Here is an 18,136-nt window from a genome sequence, read left to right on the forward strand (position 1 = left end):
CAGCTGTCTGCAAACTTGCTGAGGGTGCACTCTGACCCATCATCAAGGACCATTAATGAACACGTTAAGTGGCACTGACCCCAATGTTGACCTTGTGCCGTTGATTATAATCTTTCAAGGCTGGCATTTCAACCAGTTTTCAATCTACCTCCCTGTCCACTTGTCTAGTCATCAGTTTGTTAATGAAGATGTTATGGCAGCTGGTGTTGAAAGCCCTGCTAAATCAAGATGATTAACATCCACTACTCTCTGCTTGTCCACCAAGCTAATCATTTCATCACAGAAGGCTATCAGGTCTGTCAGGCATGATTTTCCCTTCATAAATCAACACTGATGACTCCCAATCATTTTCAGGTCCTTAATATATTTGGAACTTGTTTGTGGAATTATTTGCTCCATCACCTTCCCAGGTATCAAGGTGATGCTGACTGGCCTGTAGTTGTCCACATCCTCATTCTTCTCTTGTTGATGAGAGGCATGACATTTGCTTTCTTCTAGTCCTCAGGAGACTTCTCTGATCACTGTGGCCTTTCAAAGTTACTTGAGAGTGGTCTCACCATGACATCTGCCCTTTGTACTTGTGGATGCAGCCCATCATGTCCCAGGGACTTGCTTATGTCCAATTTCTTTAAATGTTCTGATCTTTTCTACTGAGGATAAATCTTCATTGCTCCAAATGCTCCCGGTGTTCTCAGGGGCCTGGAATTTGTGAAATCAAATCTTATCGGTAAAGACATAGGTGTAGAATGCACAGGTCTTTTCTCTGTCCTTTGTTACCGCCACACCATTCAGCAGCGCGCCCACGTTTTCCCTAGCATTCCTTTTGCTCCTGATACCCCTGTACAAGTCCCGACAGTGCAGTTATTCAGATCCTCACTTTTCTATAGACTTTATCAATGGACTGGTCCACTAGGAAAGTTCCCAGAAAGAGAAGATGCTGCTGTCCCTTTTTTAGCAAAAACATGGGCAGTTTGGATACCTTTGCTATGGGAGACTCAAATGTAATCCCTTTATCTAAGAGGAATCTGAACCCCACATCAATCCAAGTGAATTTAGTAACTACTAGACTAAAGCAAGTTCTCATTGGAGCAGATCCACTTTATTCAAAGCACAAAACTATTTATTAGAGCACAAAGACAAATCTAGGTCTTCCTCTTCCTTTTCCCCGCAGATGAGTACTGTTACTACTGGAGCACTGTCTCACGTTCTCGTTGTGACCTGTTGAATATTTACTTGTTGGTATAAAGTCCAATGGTTAGACTATGTTCCCCTTATGAATCTAGCCCTTGATTTAATAATCTGAAGTCTTCAGAAAGACAAAGTGCTAAAAGTATACTAATTTTAACTCTAACTCAGGCATGAATGCTGAATGCAATTCTAATCCTACCTCAAAAATAGAATGATCCAACCACTAACTTCAGAAATGACTCCTTACGGCAACAATAACCATATTTGTTAAACCTAGCATTTATCTTTAACCTTTATTCCCACACACTTTTATAACCACAAGCACTGCCAGAGAGGACACGGCAGACATAGCAAAGTAGGAACGAGCAAAAGCCAAGCCAAGAGTCTGGACTTTAAAAGCAAAAGTTAGTGGAGAGACCAAGTCAGAGTGTACTTTATTCATCTCGCAAAACATGTTTAAACAGAAACATTGGGCACAAAAATAAAGCATGAACAAACATAGTGCTAGACATCACTTTAAATTGAAGTTGACTTCATTCAGTTTAGTTTTATAAACAATACCATGGATTTTGAAAGATTGTTAATGCTGTAATATAACACCGTAACAATGCTGTAATGAAAAAAGCTGTGGACAGTAATCTTGTATTTTAACTCAATACGTTACAGAAAATACAGTTAGTTTATCCACTTCATTACACTGTCATTTTAGCTCCTTCCTGTTACTGTTATTTGCCTGAACTGAGAATAAAAGTTACTTCAAGTTTGGTTTTAAAAAAAGAACTTTGGAAATTAAATCTTACCAACAATTTTCTAGCAGAACATGTATCTGTCTGTCCTTAGGAGCAGGCTGGACACAGCGATGGACTCAGGTGCTTCAAACTGTTACTGCAAGGGGGTTTTCCGCTTAGTAATAATGTGGTGGTTTTGCAACTTGCATGGTACAATCATTTCCCCTAGAACCTCCACAAGCAATCATTTTTTTCCTTTTTGAGTATGTGGAATACCCAAAGAAAGAAAGAGGTGAGTCGGCCAAGATGACGTGATAGTAGCAAAGCCAGGACACAGAGCCTGGACCTCCCCAACTCCCAGCATCAGGCAAATTCTTCTGAGAGTACCTGCCACCAAACAGCACAACAGCAAAATGCGTGGTGTTCCCTTTCTCTTTGCCACGTTTTTCTGTGAAATAGACAGATAAAGACTGATTGAGGTTTGGAGTCAATGACTGACCGCTGCTCTCATGTCATTCGGCCGCTTGGTTGTTACTGCTATCGCGACTGCCGAAGCAAACAAAGAGCAGTGCGTGCCCACACATGTTCAGCAGTCCACCTGCTGGATTTGGTTGGCTGGTTGCTGTTTTGTTCTGTTTTCACAAGGGCAGGATTAAAGCAGCAGGACCCAGAATCTAAGATATCTGCTACAAATGGCACCTTACCAGCAGGAGTCAGGGTTGGGTCCCTTTTGCACAAATTCCTCTCAAAATGTGTTGATTTCCCCCATGACATTCAAATGTATGGTACCGCATTAAGAACCTCATTCTTGGTCACTCTGGGATGCTTGAGCCTAATGCTTCCTGTCACAAATACTGTAAGCGATCACTTTACATAACCAGTTGTAATTTCAATCAGTCGTGGGACAGGCAGGGCGCTGCAGAGCGTTCTGGAAAGGGAACACTTTATAATTACTTCAGTTCATCAGTCGTAATAGCTGTCAGCACACACACAGACAAGTTATATCAAAGCAACTAGAGTTGCAAATAATCAGAGAACGGGCAAGCTTAGAAGGTACTTTGCTAATTACTCTATTGCCTGCTGGATCATACTTTCGCTAAGCCTGTAATACCACCTACAGCATTAACAAGTCAAAAATATGCACAGCTCTGATATTAAATTAATTGTTAAGCAACTCGGCTTTAAAGAGCTTGCCGAACAATAATGAGATTTTTCTCTAACAATCAGATACCTAAAATGACTACACGCTGAATTATGGGGAACAAAACAAAAATCAGCTCAGTATCCCACATGATCTATTTGTTTTAAACAATAACACATTCTGTTGCATCTATTTTGGCACTTACTTGCTAACAGCAGATGTCTCTGTGCTGCAACCAATGTATCAGGCAGGGAAGGATCTCCAACATGTTAAGCAAATGGTGAAAATTGTTTCTAAATTTCTTTCCTTACCCCATCCTTGTTTTTGTACCAGGGTATTTGTTCCTTTAATCCTTTTTTATTTATTTATTTATTTATTTATTTTTTCTGCATCCATGTCATGCTGTAATTATAGCTAAGACTGGCCACAAGTTAAACATAGAACTGCACAGGAATTTGGTGTAGTGCCCAAATTTAACTCTTCCTTTCTCCTGTCCCTAAAACACCTGCGATGGGATAGAATACCTGTACATGCTATACGGCCACCTCTGGTGAGGTTGGAGAGGAAGCATTGGAGCGTACAGTTAGAGACAGAAATATACCACAGCAGAGCCTGCTGCCCAAAGACAGTGGTGCTTTTTGGGTTTGCTTTACATTATTACATTAGGTATCTGAATATTTATCACAGTAGCTTCAAAATAACCTTTTCTAAGACAGAGTATGGAGTTTGCTGTTCCTCTCTTTACACCTGTGAGGCCCCCACACCACTTCTTTATTATTGCAAAGTAGTCTCACAATAGTCTTTTTCCCCTGTATGATTTATATTACAAGAAATGTATAACTTCTACTAATTCCCTAAAGTCATTCCTTAATATTAGGCTTATTTCAGCCCAAGGGCTGCTGAAGCATACTACAGGGAGAAAATGAAGACTGAATTGTTATCCCTTGTGAGGCATTCAGTCATAGATCACAAATTGTCTCCTCCCTTTCTGCTAAAAATACAAGCCATTGCGTATTTCTTTTCCAGAGATATCTAAATTATTTGTATATTTTCCCAGAATGCTTCTTATGCATATTTCAAGTTTAGTCTCTTCCTTAGAGGGTTAATATTTAACAGAGTGACTTCCCCAGCTGGTTTTGTTCGAAGTGCCGTCATCCCCCTGAATTCAGTCAACATCTATCAGAAACAAAGACGTTAAACAAAACATATTATGCTCCAGTATTCTCTTGTGAAGTTTTGGCCTCCAGCCAGAAAATTTTGTTATTTTCTATGTGAGCTTTATTTTCCTTTCCCCGAGCAGCAGTTAATACGGATCAAAAGATCCATTGCTTTAAAACGCAGTCGTAAAAATAATAAACACGAGCACTGACACAGCACTGCACCTTAGCTTGAGTATTGTGCCTGTTGTGGGTGTCCTTGTCTTTGGCAACACTCTCCGAGGTGGGCTTTCTGGAGCTCCGGTGTTTTTCAGCTTCCCATGAATTTTCTTTGTCTCCAGAGTGAGGCAGAAAGCCGCGGAGCGGTGCTAGGGCTCTGGTGGGTTTTCCTTACCTCTTGGGTTTTTCAAGAAGGCATGTGGGTCTCCAGGGGCAAGACAGCTACAGCTCACTGATAAAGCCCTGAAAAAGGGCGCCCCAGCAGAAAGGAGCTTGGCAGAGCAATGCTTGCCCCAGGAAGGTGGGGAATCTCCTCATGCCTGCACACCTCATTCCTGCACAGGGTGCCCTGTGCAGCTTGATCTGATTCAATACCACTTCCAGAAACTTTGAGGAATATCCACGTCGGAACTCATTTTCTTCTCCCCCACAGTTCTTTATTTTTTTTCTTTAGTGCTGTTACATTGATTATCGGACATCCTGGCACCTGGGTCTGTGCCTTCTCTGGAAAAACAAAACAAAATAAAACCAAACCAAAAAAAAACCTAACAAAGTAAAGGAAACAACAGCAAAAAAAAAGGTTTCTTTTTTGCACGTATCCTTTTATTTATGTGCTCTTCATTCTGGGCCTTCACTTGATTAGGCCATTCACTTCCAATGAGGGAAGTGCCACTCACTTCCTCCATCCTGCGCGTGGGTTTTCGGTACGCGGGGCAGGCTGAGCGCCCATGGCCTGCTGGCTGCTGCAGCAGATCGATTGGATGATTCAGCTGTGCTCATTTCAGAGCTGGCTCTTTCTACCCTGAGGCTAGCCGCAAATGTAACCAGAGGTGTTCCCAATATCCCAGCTGCATGGAATTTGTGTCCGCAGAGATCCTAAATTCTGGCTGCTGAGCACTGGCGGGGGGCAGAAAGCTTGGGCTAGAAGGCAGTGGGATGAGGCATCAGCAATCACACACACCAGTATTCCAGTATTTTCTTTTCTTTTCTTTTTTTTTTTTTTTAAATTAATCTTGACCCAGACTGAGCTGAAAGGGACATCCAACAGTGTTTTGAATCTATTCCCCAGCAGCGGTGGTGGATTGATTTGTTTATTTCTAAATAATAGCTATCAAATGTAGCACTGCACACTGCTATTGCAAGTGACCCTACCACTTCTGGTGGCTGCTTGTTGTTCAGTCCAGCTCTTCCCATGGTTATCACATATTTCCTGCTGTGGTTTCAGCCAGTTGCTTCTTGTTCTAGTTATCTCTACCAGTCAGAATAAATGATCTCTGTTCCCTTTATACTTCTGCTTTCACCAGGGATCTGTTCATGTGAAAGTGTCATCTTTCCCCCATGTTGGGCTTGGCTTTGTGCTAGACCTGAGCAAGTGGAAGAGCAGCCGAGACCCACTCTACAGCCTTCCTTCCAGGCAAGAATGAAGCAAGATTAGATGTAGATAGCAATACTTAAAATCATTGACCCGTACGCATTCTGGAGGGGCATGGGGGGATGGATGGTATAGGAGAGGAGAGAGAGAGGAGCCCACGTCGGCTTTCCTCCCATCATCCGTATCTGATGTGTGCCTGAGACAGGCAGGGTGTGAGCTCCAGAGGGGCTCTGCCCCTGGGACAGGGCACCCCGGGAGCAAACAGTGATAAATCCAATGCCTCTGCAGCCTTCCTGGGCACGGTGCAGGGCAAAGAGCCACTCCACTATTTATTCTACAAGTATTTTAAGGGAAAGCTAGCTAATGTTTCTGTATTATATAAATCATTGTTTCCAGATAGAAAGCCTCCAGGGTTCTCTGATGCATTTCCACATTTAACTGAAAAGCACCTTACGGTTTTGACAGCCACAGTGTCCCATATGTAAAGCTTCATCTTTGGTACTTGCTTTTAAAACAATTTTTAAAGTAATTCAATTTGCCTCTCAACATCCCACAGGACTAACAGGACATGATATGCAGCAGCAGAGACATTACCTTCTCTCAGAGCTTTTCAGAAAGAATCCTTCTGATGTTACTGAGTTTTAAACACCAGAAAATACATTTAGGTCACCTAAGCATTTAGGTAGGTATGAGATTTCGGATACATAACAGGGAAGCGTGCTAGCATCAGGAGAAACTTCCCAAAAGAAAGGAGTGCAGCCAAGGCAGAATTATGCACAGCCTGTGCAAGGACCATAACAAATTAAGCTGCACATGACTCAGAATATTGTTTTACTTTATGTTGAAAGTTTATGCACACCCAGCTCATTGGCAGCATCCAGCGTTAGGGATCCTGGTTACATACCTGAGTGATCCTGGAAGCATCAAGCTCTGGGATGCAATCTCAAACCAAGCATCAGTGAAGCCACGCAGCCCAAAGCTGCTGATTAGGTCGAGTCTGTCTTTCCTATAGCTTTTATCAGCTCTGCGCACGCTTGGTCTTGGCTTCCAGCAAGGACTTTTCAGGGGCTTCTCACCTACAATGCACACAAAGTTTATGGCAGGAGGAAGTAGCAGAGCAGATTTAATCAGGCTGTTATCAGTTTCAAAGTCCTAAGATCATGCTTTAGAACAAATGGCCTGTATAAATAGCTTCACAAAAGGAATGTATTTGGTGGGATAATTTTCAATACACACTAAAGAAAAGGAAAAAGTGAACAAAAAATACAGAACTTTTTTTTTTTTTTTTTTTTTTTGTGCAGAGCAAGTGGAACCTTTTAATTTCTTAATATGAACATCCATGTGTGAGAAATCTGAAAAGACAGAGAGAGGGTTTTGGTTTCCAGATGACTGTGTCAGTGTGGTCTGAGATGCCTGCTTTTGCCAGAGCGATTGCCTTCTGTTGGTTACCCAGTCGTGGATGGCCCGGTGTAGCCAGGGACTGGCCACCAGTGGCTGCAGTCTGGCGTCCCTGGGGAAAGCAGGCAGGTCGGTGGCCCTGTGTGGGCCTAATTCAGAGAACATCTTCCATATTTCCCTCTGTTAGCATGTAGAGGAGCCTAACTTTTAGCCCAAGATTAATCTTGCATCTACAGGTTTAGCTGCTGTTCTACTAAAACTATGGTTTGAGGCATTTATTTCTGAGAACCAGAGTGGAGATTTACCTTGTAGGCTGAGGCTGAGAAAAGAGCAACAACTTAGCCAACAGAAGCAAGCATCAGAAATACAGGAAATAGCAGTAGAAGTGTTTTCGCTATTATCTAAGTCTACATTTTGGAAATGATTGCAGTTCAGAACCAGGTTATAAATTACCGCAGCGCTACTTGCAAGCACTCCAGCACATGGAGTCTAGCCGGTTGCCTCAGACACCCATATTTGCTTTGTCACTGAAGGATCAAGAAAGCATAGGAGAGCTGCAGCACAAGGAAATAAGATTATAAAAGCAGGCATGGAAGTGAGACTTTATTAAAAAAGTTCCTCAGTGATCTTTTTAATAGTTCAGTTTCTAAAACCAGAATCTAAATCACCGTCATCCTGCATAAAGATAATGGCTATGGAAAGGAATCAGTAACTCCTAAGGTCTGAGCAACTTGGAGAATTAGTTGAGAAATGGAAGAAAAAAAATCTGCTTGCAACAGTGCAGTGGTTACTTATGCAATGGATTTAAAGCGTCTGTTTATATCTTCATTTTCCTTTTCCTACATAAGTTACTAAGTAAAATCCTGCATCAAAACAGCCAAGAAGTAAAGCATTAAAATAAATCCGTTTACTGTAAAGAAGCCCAGCTTTAGCATTTTCAGTGAATTACCTTTCCTCAAAAGGATCAAACCCAAAACATACCACAAAGACATATTGACTTATTTCTTTAATACTCAGGAGCCCAGGTGGCTTTTTCCCATCACGCCCCGAACAAAACCAGACCCACCCACGAACAAAAAGTCTTGCATTACCCCGTTCTGAACATTTCGATGCATTCCTTTCAAGTTTCTGAGAATGAGCTTTGGGATTTGAAAAGCTCTCATAAAACAGCTTTGCAGCAGCCAGGTTTGTGTGCCACTGCTATTTGCAGAGTCCTGAAAGCTGGGAGTTTTGCTACCCATTTAATTAATCTTCAGAAGGATCCAGAGCAGATCCCTGTGACTTTCAGACAGTTTTTTGTCAGCTCTGTGTGTGCCACTACCATCTACTGGCCAGGCTGGGACTGTGTTTCCAAGCTCCCTGTTCAGTGTTACCAACTCCGACTGTTTCAGCTCTGCTAACTGCTCCTGCCAGCTACCCGAGCAAGGGCTGCGTCAGACTGTAAGAGATCAGCACTGCTCTTCGGGGGTTTAAAATCAACATTGCGCTGATCACCAAAGGAAATATTATTCTAGCTCAAGAGGCCTTTTTATTGAGAGGATTTTGAACCCAGTTGCTGAATAGGCACAATTTAGCTTTACACCAAAAAAAGCCTGCTTATATATAAAATGGCCTGGAGGGAGGGTATGCCATGGATTTCATTACGGGGGATTTATTATTACAGGAGCCTGAGGATGCCTGTTATTAAGCTAATGGAGGGGCAACATGATGGAAGAAAAATGTAGGAGGCTAAATTAAATGGGATTTTGTGCCGTGGCGCCCTGGGAACCAGAGCTGGTCAAGTCTCACACAGCGTGCAAAGTTGTTCTTCCTTACACCCCCTCTGGATAGTAGTGTGTAGATTTAAAGCAGCCCCATGGCCTCTCGTCACGATGCAGACACAGCAGTGTGAGCATCTGTGTGAAGGCTGGGGAAGGGAGGAGGCTACCTGAGCAAGGCAGGAGAGCGCTGCACCCAGGAGACACAACTGGACAGCTGAGCCTAGGAGACACGCTGCCCACTTCCAGCCTTGTGCCACAACCCTTGCTTCGCCCGGTCGTGTCAGACATGTCTCGCATACATACGTTCCTATCGCAGCCTCCTGTCCAGCCGGGATGCAACAAATTCGTCAGCATCTCACATCTTTTTCCTCACAGATGCACAGCAAGGACTGCCTAAGCAACCAGGAGGTGAACTCTCTCTTGAAGCAGTCTGCAAAAATAAGCATGTGTTTTTTTTCTTGTTCTTTTCCTTTTTTTTTTTTTTGTTTGTTTGTTTTTCTTACTATCTGGCAGACAAGATTTGTTATATGCTGGCCTGAGTACACCCATCTCTGACGGGGATACTCTTCCTCTCCAAATCATGGGAGTGGTATAAAATCATCTAACACTTCCCTCTCAATAAACACTCACAAAAATGGGCAGTGCAGAGGAAAATGCAGCCTTCACTTGCCTGCTCAGCCTCTGGTGAACCTGTTTCTTGGACACAGGAAACACTCTGGTGCTACAGCAGAAGCTACTGCTCTGCATCTGTGTATTTCCACCTTGCTCGTGGCAGAAATGAACAGGATCCCACACTACGCAGCCTCTGTAGTCCAGCAGGAAAATTCCTCCAGCCTGTCACCCGCCTGGAGGCCCTGGCTCCCCAGCTGCAGGGAACAGGCACCAGGCTGGGAGAATATCTGTGCATCACCAACGTGCTCCTTTGCGTCCATTGTCTCTACTGACAGCATGTGGCTCCTTCCCCCTCCCAGCACCTCCTGCACGCAGGTCCCAGGACACCCTTGTTCATGGCCTGGGGAACACTGGAGCCACCACACACGTGCGTGGGTCTGCTGGGTGCTGCCAGGTAGCCAGAAAGGAGCCTGCTGCGAGCTGTCCCTCTCCTGCCAGGATAACCTGGAGCAAAGCCTGGGAACTGCTGCTAGAAGACAGTAAAGCCTGGCATCTAATTAAAGCTGGGGAAAGGAAAACTGCAGCACAGAGAGTTATTATTCACACTTTAATTTTCCAGTTGAAGTAATACAGTGAACGTCACTGCCAATAATATCACAGTCAGCAATCAAAACGTAGGCACCGCATACTCTGATCAGGAACAGGGTAGGAGATCTCGGATTAAGGGAAAACAAACGAGAGCTATGGTAAAATCCATAGAATCACAGAACAACCCAGATGGGAAGGGACCTCAAAAGATCAGCAGGTGCAAACTTTTATGGCAGAAGGAAACCTAGATGAGATTATCTAGCACCCTGTCGAATCACATCTGGAAAACCTCCAGTGATGGGGACTCTACCACACCCCTGGGGAGGTTGCTCCAGCAAATAATTGTTCTCACCGTAAAAAAAAGTTCTTAGAACAAGGAATAGAAAACAATCAACAGGTACATTCTTGAGTGAATAATACTTGCAATTAGAAAAGTTAAATGATGAAAGATTTTAAAAATAAATATTTACAGGACTGTTCCCTCAGAACTATTTCAAAGCATGAAGAAAACACTGCTTGAACTATTTTTCCCTTAATGCAAGATCACGTACATCATAGTCTATGTTAATCAACAATCACTATTTTGAGGTTAGGGTTATTTATTATACAACTGCCCTTCAAATATATTAAAAATGATTACAACAGACTTCAAAGAAAATTGATAAAATGTCTATGTAAGTTTTTTGAAAAAAATATACACCTTCATTAACATCAAAATCTGACACAGTATGCTTAACTAGGTAACAACGTAAGAGCCTGATAAATGCACGTCCTCTGAGGTGACCCAGCTTACTCTTGCAAGCAAAAAGCATCCTGCAAGCCACTCTAACTGCTGTAAGAAGGCAGTGCGTACACGTGTCAGTGAATGTGATGAAGGAAAGATGTTGGTTTTAGCTCCTCCAACTGTATTTAAATAGGTGAAATTCTCATGGGGAATGGAGTGATGATCACAATCTTTTATTTTTTTTAAATGTGAGATACTGCAAAATTAGCCCCATGGAAGCTATCACACTTCATACACACAAATAGCAAATGGTCTGGCAACTGCACTCAAAAGCTGCAGTGCACAACCTGTAATAGTGGGCTTCACGTACAAGCAGTCCCATACATAAATCTGCAGATCCACAGCCAAGCTTCAAAAACATTCCTGAAGACTAATGGATGGGGTCAAACCACAAGACAAAATATACAGAGAAAAGCTATTTAGCTTTTCTGATGAAAAAATCTGATGGAAAAATCCCCTGACAGAAAAAACTCAGAACAAGAACATCTAATAGTTACAGCCACAGAAGTTTTTTGAAAAAGTCGGATGAAAATTGTGTTGGGATCAAATGCATCTGTAGCCTCCTTGACCACGTTTCTTGAATTCTGTAAACCAGCACAGAAATATTCTATGTATCAACTAATTAAGAAAAATATAACCCTAGACATAGTTATGACATGAAAAGGCAATTTTTGCAATGTTTATAGAACTGGCCATGTGAAATCTAACTGAAAGGAAGTCATACATTCCTCTGTACGTGCATAAATACTAAATAAAAACACTGCAGTTGGCTTTGGCTGCTTGCTAAGCTCTCAAAAATGTGCCTCCATCTTAGGGCTCTTGCAAAATTCTTAGAATGAGTCACCTTATAACAAACAAACAAACCGACCCAACAACATGCACAGCCCTTCACAGCAGCTTTTAGAGATGACTGAAGGCACAATAATTACATGCTGAGGTAACTCTTTGTGACTAACATTTTGTTTTTCCATTCTGCAACAAAAATAATAATAAAAAATCCTCCAAAAATCATTCAGATATTTTCACAGAAGTGGCTGGAGGATTGGGTAGGGTTGTGGGAGTCCCCCAGGGAGTCAGCATGTCCGCTTTGAACCACTGTAACCTGAAACTGGGTCTTGCACAGCCACCAGCCTGGGAGGAACAACTGGCCAGTGCAAGCTCACTCCTTCGTTAGCACCTTGGTATGACAACTGAAAGTGAAAAGCAGCCTTCTGAGGGTGTGTTTTGGGATTACAAGACTCTCTGACTAGAGAGAGGAGCATCCTTTGGGAAGTGCAGATGTGATTCTCCCTCATTCTCCTTATGTTTGGAGAGCTGAGTCTCAGAAGAGTGCATATAAATACTGCTTGCAGTAATACTGTAGGTGAACACTAAAGCCATTTATTACTATAACATTAACAAGACTCAATAACAATATTCTTCTTCAAATGGATATTGCCCCAAAGTGTCTTTAAAAGTGGTTGATGGGATTCGATTTCTGAAATAACCTGGGTGAGAGATCACATTGCTTTCTAACAGAGCACCAGAAGCATCTCGACTGAATATATTAACTTTAGGATGACAAAGTCCATACATCTTTGTATCTCTAGCCTAATATATTTTATAACGTAAACCAGACATCATGGGCCAAACTACCACAGCTCTGACACTCCCAAATCAGAAGTCACTTCATTTTTCTGCAGGCTTGGAAATCCACCTGGCAAGGATCCACTGCCTGAAAATTAACTCTTCATTTTACAGATGCAATGGCTATTAGAAAGAACTAACCTATAATCCTTGGAATAGGTTTCAGAGTTCCTAAATTCAAGGACAAATTTTAATGCTGGCTCGTGAGCAGCTTCTGCAACACGTAAAAACAAAGCACAAAAAGCCCAAATGTTCCCGAAGGAGGAAGCTGCATGGAAATGCCCACTGCTCAGGGGCTTGGACACAATTGCTCTACATGAGGGGTTTGAGGTTTATAGTACGGGAGTGTTTTCAGTTCTCAGCTTTTCCCAAAGAAGCCAATTTCTCCACTGTTCTGTGCATCCTCAACAAATTCTCCCACCAAGCCAAAGCAGTCCAAGCACAGCAGCCCCTGCACGCTTCTAGCAGAGCTGCAAGGGTTTCTCCAGAATTAGGTGCCCTGGGTCACCTGAGAAGGGGCCGCAGACCCCTCTGCCACCGAGGAAGCTTGGGCTTGGTGCTGGTGAGATCAGATGTGCCTGGTGCTCAGCTCCTCACTGCTCACCATGAAAACCTTTCAGAAACTGCAACAAATGCTGCAACAAATTCAAAACGAAGGAAAGAGCAGTGGCTGCTGCTTCGCTCCTCTCACCACTCTTCCAGCAGCATTTAGGTGTCCTTGCTGATGGCTGAGAGGATGAGCTGCAACTGGCTCATGGAAAGAAAAACGCTGTAGGATGTGGAGTTCAACACCGAAGACCTGACTGCTTGTTACTCCTGATGGATTAATTGTCATCTCTCTCAAAATCAGAAATGAGGATGCTTTCTTCCAAAGCAGGAACATCAGCGTTAATCTGTGGAAAATAGGCATTTCTAATCCACAGTATCCTGCTGAAGAATCTGTTGTTCTGTTTGTACAGGCACCACAAAAAAATGGAAATGGCAGCCAGCATCACTAATGTTACAAGAACAGCCAGAGCTGCAAGCCCAGGGTGTGATGCTGAAATGGAAGAATAGAGATCATTATTACGCAAATATAGTTACATTTATAAATTATTTTAAATACAAAAATACAAATATTTCATGTAAAACACTCTTCATATGCATTTTAAATCACAGGTTTAACAGTTAAAAAAGTAATCTCACAAAATATCAACCCAAAACATATTATTATTCCTTATAAAAATTAAGAAAGGACCAGAAGGAACTTACATTTTTCAGAGGGTGCTGTTGCATCAATATCTGAAATAGAATCAGAACAGTCAGAAAACTATCGACAGAACTAACAAAAATTAGTATATATACACTCAGTGTAACATTGACACTCAGAAGACAATCTTCCCCAAAACATACAAGAGCAGGCTGTTCCTTGTTTAACTTTACTCATGTCAATAGGATTACAACAGGCCAAGTTAAACACGACTAAGTCTGTTACCTAAAATATCTTAAATTTAGAGGAATGTATTACTTGGCATTGTGGCAAGGATGAACAGCAGTACTTACACACTTTAGAATGTGTAAATGCATGAACAGAAGAGTGCAGTGGTGGATTATTTGAGCTATTGGTCCCTGCAGTGATTTTGGCATTTTGGGTGAGCTCTCACAACACTTCAGGTCTCTTGCAGATATGTTTTCCCATTGCTCACATCCGTGCAGGTGCACACACTGCGCGGTCTGTGGAGCTCAGCCTGGCTCTCTGCACACCCGTACAAAAGAAAGTTTACTGCAGCATGCAGCAACAAAAAGGCAGCACAGGTTCCTCATAGGGAGGTTACCCTGGCTGGTTTGTTCTTCCACAGATATTTTTTCTAGTACAAAGCAACAGAATTATTAAAATGAAAACTAAGAGAAAGTAACAAGGAACACCTAAACAATGGTTATAAGGACACCATCACCTGCTTCTATGAAAGCACATACCTGCATCCGTTTTACATACAAATCCTTTTTTTTCTCTGCACGGAGATATTTGCCATATACCATCTGTGGTCCTCAGGCTGATACAGAAATTCCCTCTGAGATGATCAAATTCAGGCTCTCTGATGCCCCAGTTAGAATAATTTAAGGGAGAGCCATCAGACCAGGAGACTGTCTCATCTAAGGGAAGAAGTTATAAATCATTACAAAATGTCATTGTGCTTTGGTAAGTATCTGTGTTTCAGTTGGATTTACCTTCACACACACAAAAAGTAATACTGTATTAAAGGAATGTCAGGATTTTGTCTGCTTGGCTATTGTAATCCTTTTTTGTTGCTTAAGAATTTAAAAACATACTACATAGCTGATACAGAAGATAGCTTGTAGTGCTTCTTTAAGAAGGAAATAAAGGCCCTCACACACATGCATACATATTGACTATTCAGAAACCTATTAAGTAACAATTACAGAAAATTTTTGGTACACAACAAACAGGTAATAAACAGTGAAAAAAGTTTCAAAAGATAATACTGCTTTGGAAGGGGCTTATACCAGCATTTAAAAAAAAATAAAATAAAAAAAATCCATATTCTTACATTCAGCTCGCTTCCACCCAAAACTTACTATCTGTAACATGCAGGATGTTCAACCAAACCATTTGCACAGAATAACCCAAACTGTGCAATTCTTCCAGAATGAAGGCGTTTTCATCTTCATCTTGGATAGTCAGAAGATTAGATCCTGCAGATTAAACACAAAACAGTTTTTCAAACAATCCCTTCAATTAAAAGGTAACATTGCCTTTTAAAAAGTTAATATGAAGAACCTTAATTGAAAAGGTTGAAATGTCTGGTTATACATTATAACTTCTTAAATTTGCAACTAATGTGAAAATCCTCAGGTTGATATAAAACTCTTCGCACATCATTTTAAAACAGTTTTGAAGGGAAGAAATAAGTTTTGTGTCTTATGCAAGAAATGAGTATTTTCATGTGGAAAGAAACATTTTTTGATGTACGTAGCCTCCAATTTTGTAGTTGACTTATGATCTCCACTGTTGTTATCTTGCACTAGAGAAAATACATGCTGTGATTTTCAGAAGAATGTGGGTTTTTAAGATATCATGATGACATTTTATAGCTACAAAATAATCACTTACCTTGATTTCTGCAGACTTCATATGCAGTATCAAAACTTGTGCCCTGAAGAACTGTGGTAAAACTGTAGCAACTGTTTTTGAATTTGATCCAGGGAACAGTTTTTTCTGAACATAAGCCTTTATAGTCAGTGAGTTTCTTCTCTGTGATAGAAATAACAGCACAGCTTTATTGGCACTACAACATACACATTAATATAACATACCACACACTGTTTTGGAATAATGCTAATAAGCATGTTATTCTGTTACGTCTCTATTTTTCAAAGTGAAAATCTAGTGACTGTATACATTTGTATTAGAACGGTAAAGCTGCTTTTATTCCAGATGAAAATCCTTGAGGGCTTGCACAGTAATAGCAGGATATTTATCTAACACAGAGTGATGTGCACGGGGAGTTAAGGAGCATCCGGCAGGCACTCTGGGCTGCCCAGCATCTCTGAGGGATTTCCAGGGGCTGCAGAGCTTCTCTCCACAAAGCCACAAAAACTGAATGCCAAATACCATGGCACGGAGGCAGATAAGAGCTACCCATTGGAGTGCAGCAGCCAGCCTCTCCAGCGTACAATGTACTGTGCCAAAGAGCCTCCCTGAGCTAGGGTGACCACAATTTGGAGAGCTGGATGCTGCCAAGGACTCTGCAATCCTAGGCTGAGTGGTGTTCCAGACCTGAATTCTATGTTCAAATGAAGACCAGGTAATTGATAGAGCTCTGAGGAAACTAAACGTATTTTAGGATACAGGAAATTATTCCCACCTTTATTAAAAAAAAAAAAAAGTTGCAAAATCTTTTATGTGCAATCAGTGAAGATGTGACTTATTTTTCACTCTGCACTAAACACTTCTCTTTTCCCATTCGACAGTTAATTGTAATAAACTGAATTTATTTCCCTTCAAGCCAAGTTATTAACAATCATCATTTTTCTCAGATAATATAGTATTCACTGAAGAGAGAAAGTAATTTTCCTGTTTCTTTCCTATTATGGCAGTTCTCTTTCCATTTTCAGATGGACTGGACCTGATGGCCAATATTTTATAGGGAAAAAAAGGCTTTGCAAATAGGAGATACAGCAAGAAAATACCAAAAAATATATTTCAGTTTTGAATAAAGTATCAGCATTGCTTAACCTCAAACTGATTAATTTCCTTTTATATACCTCCACTGCCCCTACACACATTTGCAGCTGCGAAGATTTAATATAAAACTTAACTCCAACTTACTAGGTGGCACATGGCAGACTGCTCCTTGCAGAAGTCGTTCACAGTTTGCGCTCTTCCAGTGCCCCGAGGTATCCATATACACACAGCTGCCAAAGGCCTGGGACTCGTCATCTTCCCAGAAGGTGAACAAGGACCTAGTCCCATCCGACCATTCAAAGTTAAGCCCGTTCTGCCAAACCAAATTTTACATTATTCCTCTGATATACTTTTACCACCATACAAATGCCTTTTCTTCTGGTGGCATCCTGACCAGAGCTCCTTCTACTCCTCCTAAGGCTGGGTTATAAACACAAGGCAGTTCCAAAGACCCTCCCGACTTATTTCTACGAGACCACAAACTACATCTAACTTGCTGTTGTGTTTGGTGGGTGAGTATTTGGGTCATCAAGTGCAAGTGATTACTGGGCCATAAAGCAGCTCGAAATGAACCGTAATTTGAATGTTAACACTACAATATATATAATTTTTTAGTTTTTTTTTTTTAATGTTTTCTATGGCTTTCATTTTTCAGTACTCACTGCACCAAACCATCTCTCATTAAATCTATGTATCACGTTGCAAAACATAGCTAGGGCTCAAGCTGGAGTTCCACTTCCAGATGCAAACTTCCCGTAAGTTCTAGTGAAAGATACAGCTTATTAGCTTGCTAATGAAAAAAAAAATATCACATAGACAGTGAATCCATTACGCACATCCGCAGTGAACAGCCCGATCCAGTGGTTGTATCCCAGCCGATTCACAATGACTGTGAGGAAAGCTTGGTGATACTGGTCTGCAATGCTGACCAACTCGGCTCCATGTGCCATGCAGGTTTTTAAAGCTGCAGACCATGTAAAATTCCCACGTATTAAGTTATATGTTCTGTTTGCATACTCTAAAGTATCTGGCACAGGGTACATTTCAGATGCGTTGATGACATGCCTGGATGTGTCTGTTATAAACAGAAAAAAGATTACTTTTTTAAATGGACAACTTGAACACAGTGGAACAACTCATAATAAAATTAAAACTATGCATAAAAACAAATCGAAAGATTGCAAACTCCTTGATTTCAGGAAGGCACAGCAAACAAAAAAATAGCTGACTACTAGAACGGTATCTGAAATTCCATCATAGCACAAAACTCATGACAGGAGTGAATGAATATAATGTGTACCAATACAAAAACCTGGACCGAGTTGGTTCCACTGAGTGGACCTTTGAAAGTCTGCAGGAAATCACATGGGATCTGGC

The 18,136-nt window shown here is 41.5% G+C and overlaps 1 protein-coding gene across 1 annotated transcript in view; it reads right to left on the reverse strand.

Moving 5' to 3' along the window:
• Nucleotides 1-10,168: 10,168 nt before the first annotated feature.
• The window catches only part of PLA2R1 (phospholipase A2 receptor 1), a 42,208-nt gene continuing 34,240 nt past the window's right edge, over nt 10,169-18,136 (reverse strand). Inside the window, exons 24-30 of the mRNA XM_083840733.1 lie at nt 17,596-17,834; nt 16,904-17,072; nt 15,686-15,826; nt 15,151-15,267; nt 14,530-14,706; nt 13,825-13,854; nt 10,169-13,612 (exon numbers count right to left, since the gene is read on the reverse strand). Coding sequence (XP_083696859.1) covers nt 13,398-13,612; nt 13,825-13,854; nt 14,530-14,706; nt 15,151-15,267; nt 15,686-15,826; nt 16,904-17,072; nt 17,596-17,834 — 1,088 coding nt within the window. The 3' untranslated portion in view covers nt 10,169-13,397. The remainder of the gene's footprint in view (nt 13,613-13,824; nt 13,855-14,529; nt 14,707-15,150; nt 15,268-15,685; nt 15,827-16,903; nt 17,073-17,595; nt 17,835-18,136) is intronic.

The sequence above is a fragment of the Anser anser genome (genome assembly GCF_964211835.1).
Source record: "Anser anser genome assembly, chromosome: 6".
NCBI lineage: Eukaryota > Metazoa > Chordata > Aves > Anseriformes > Anatidae > Anser > Anser anser.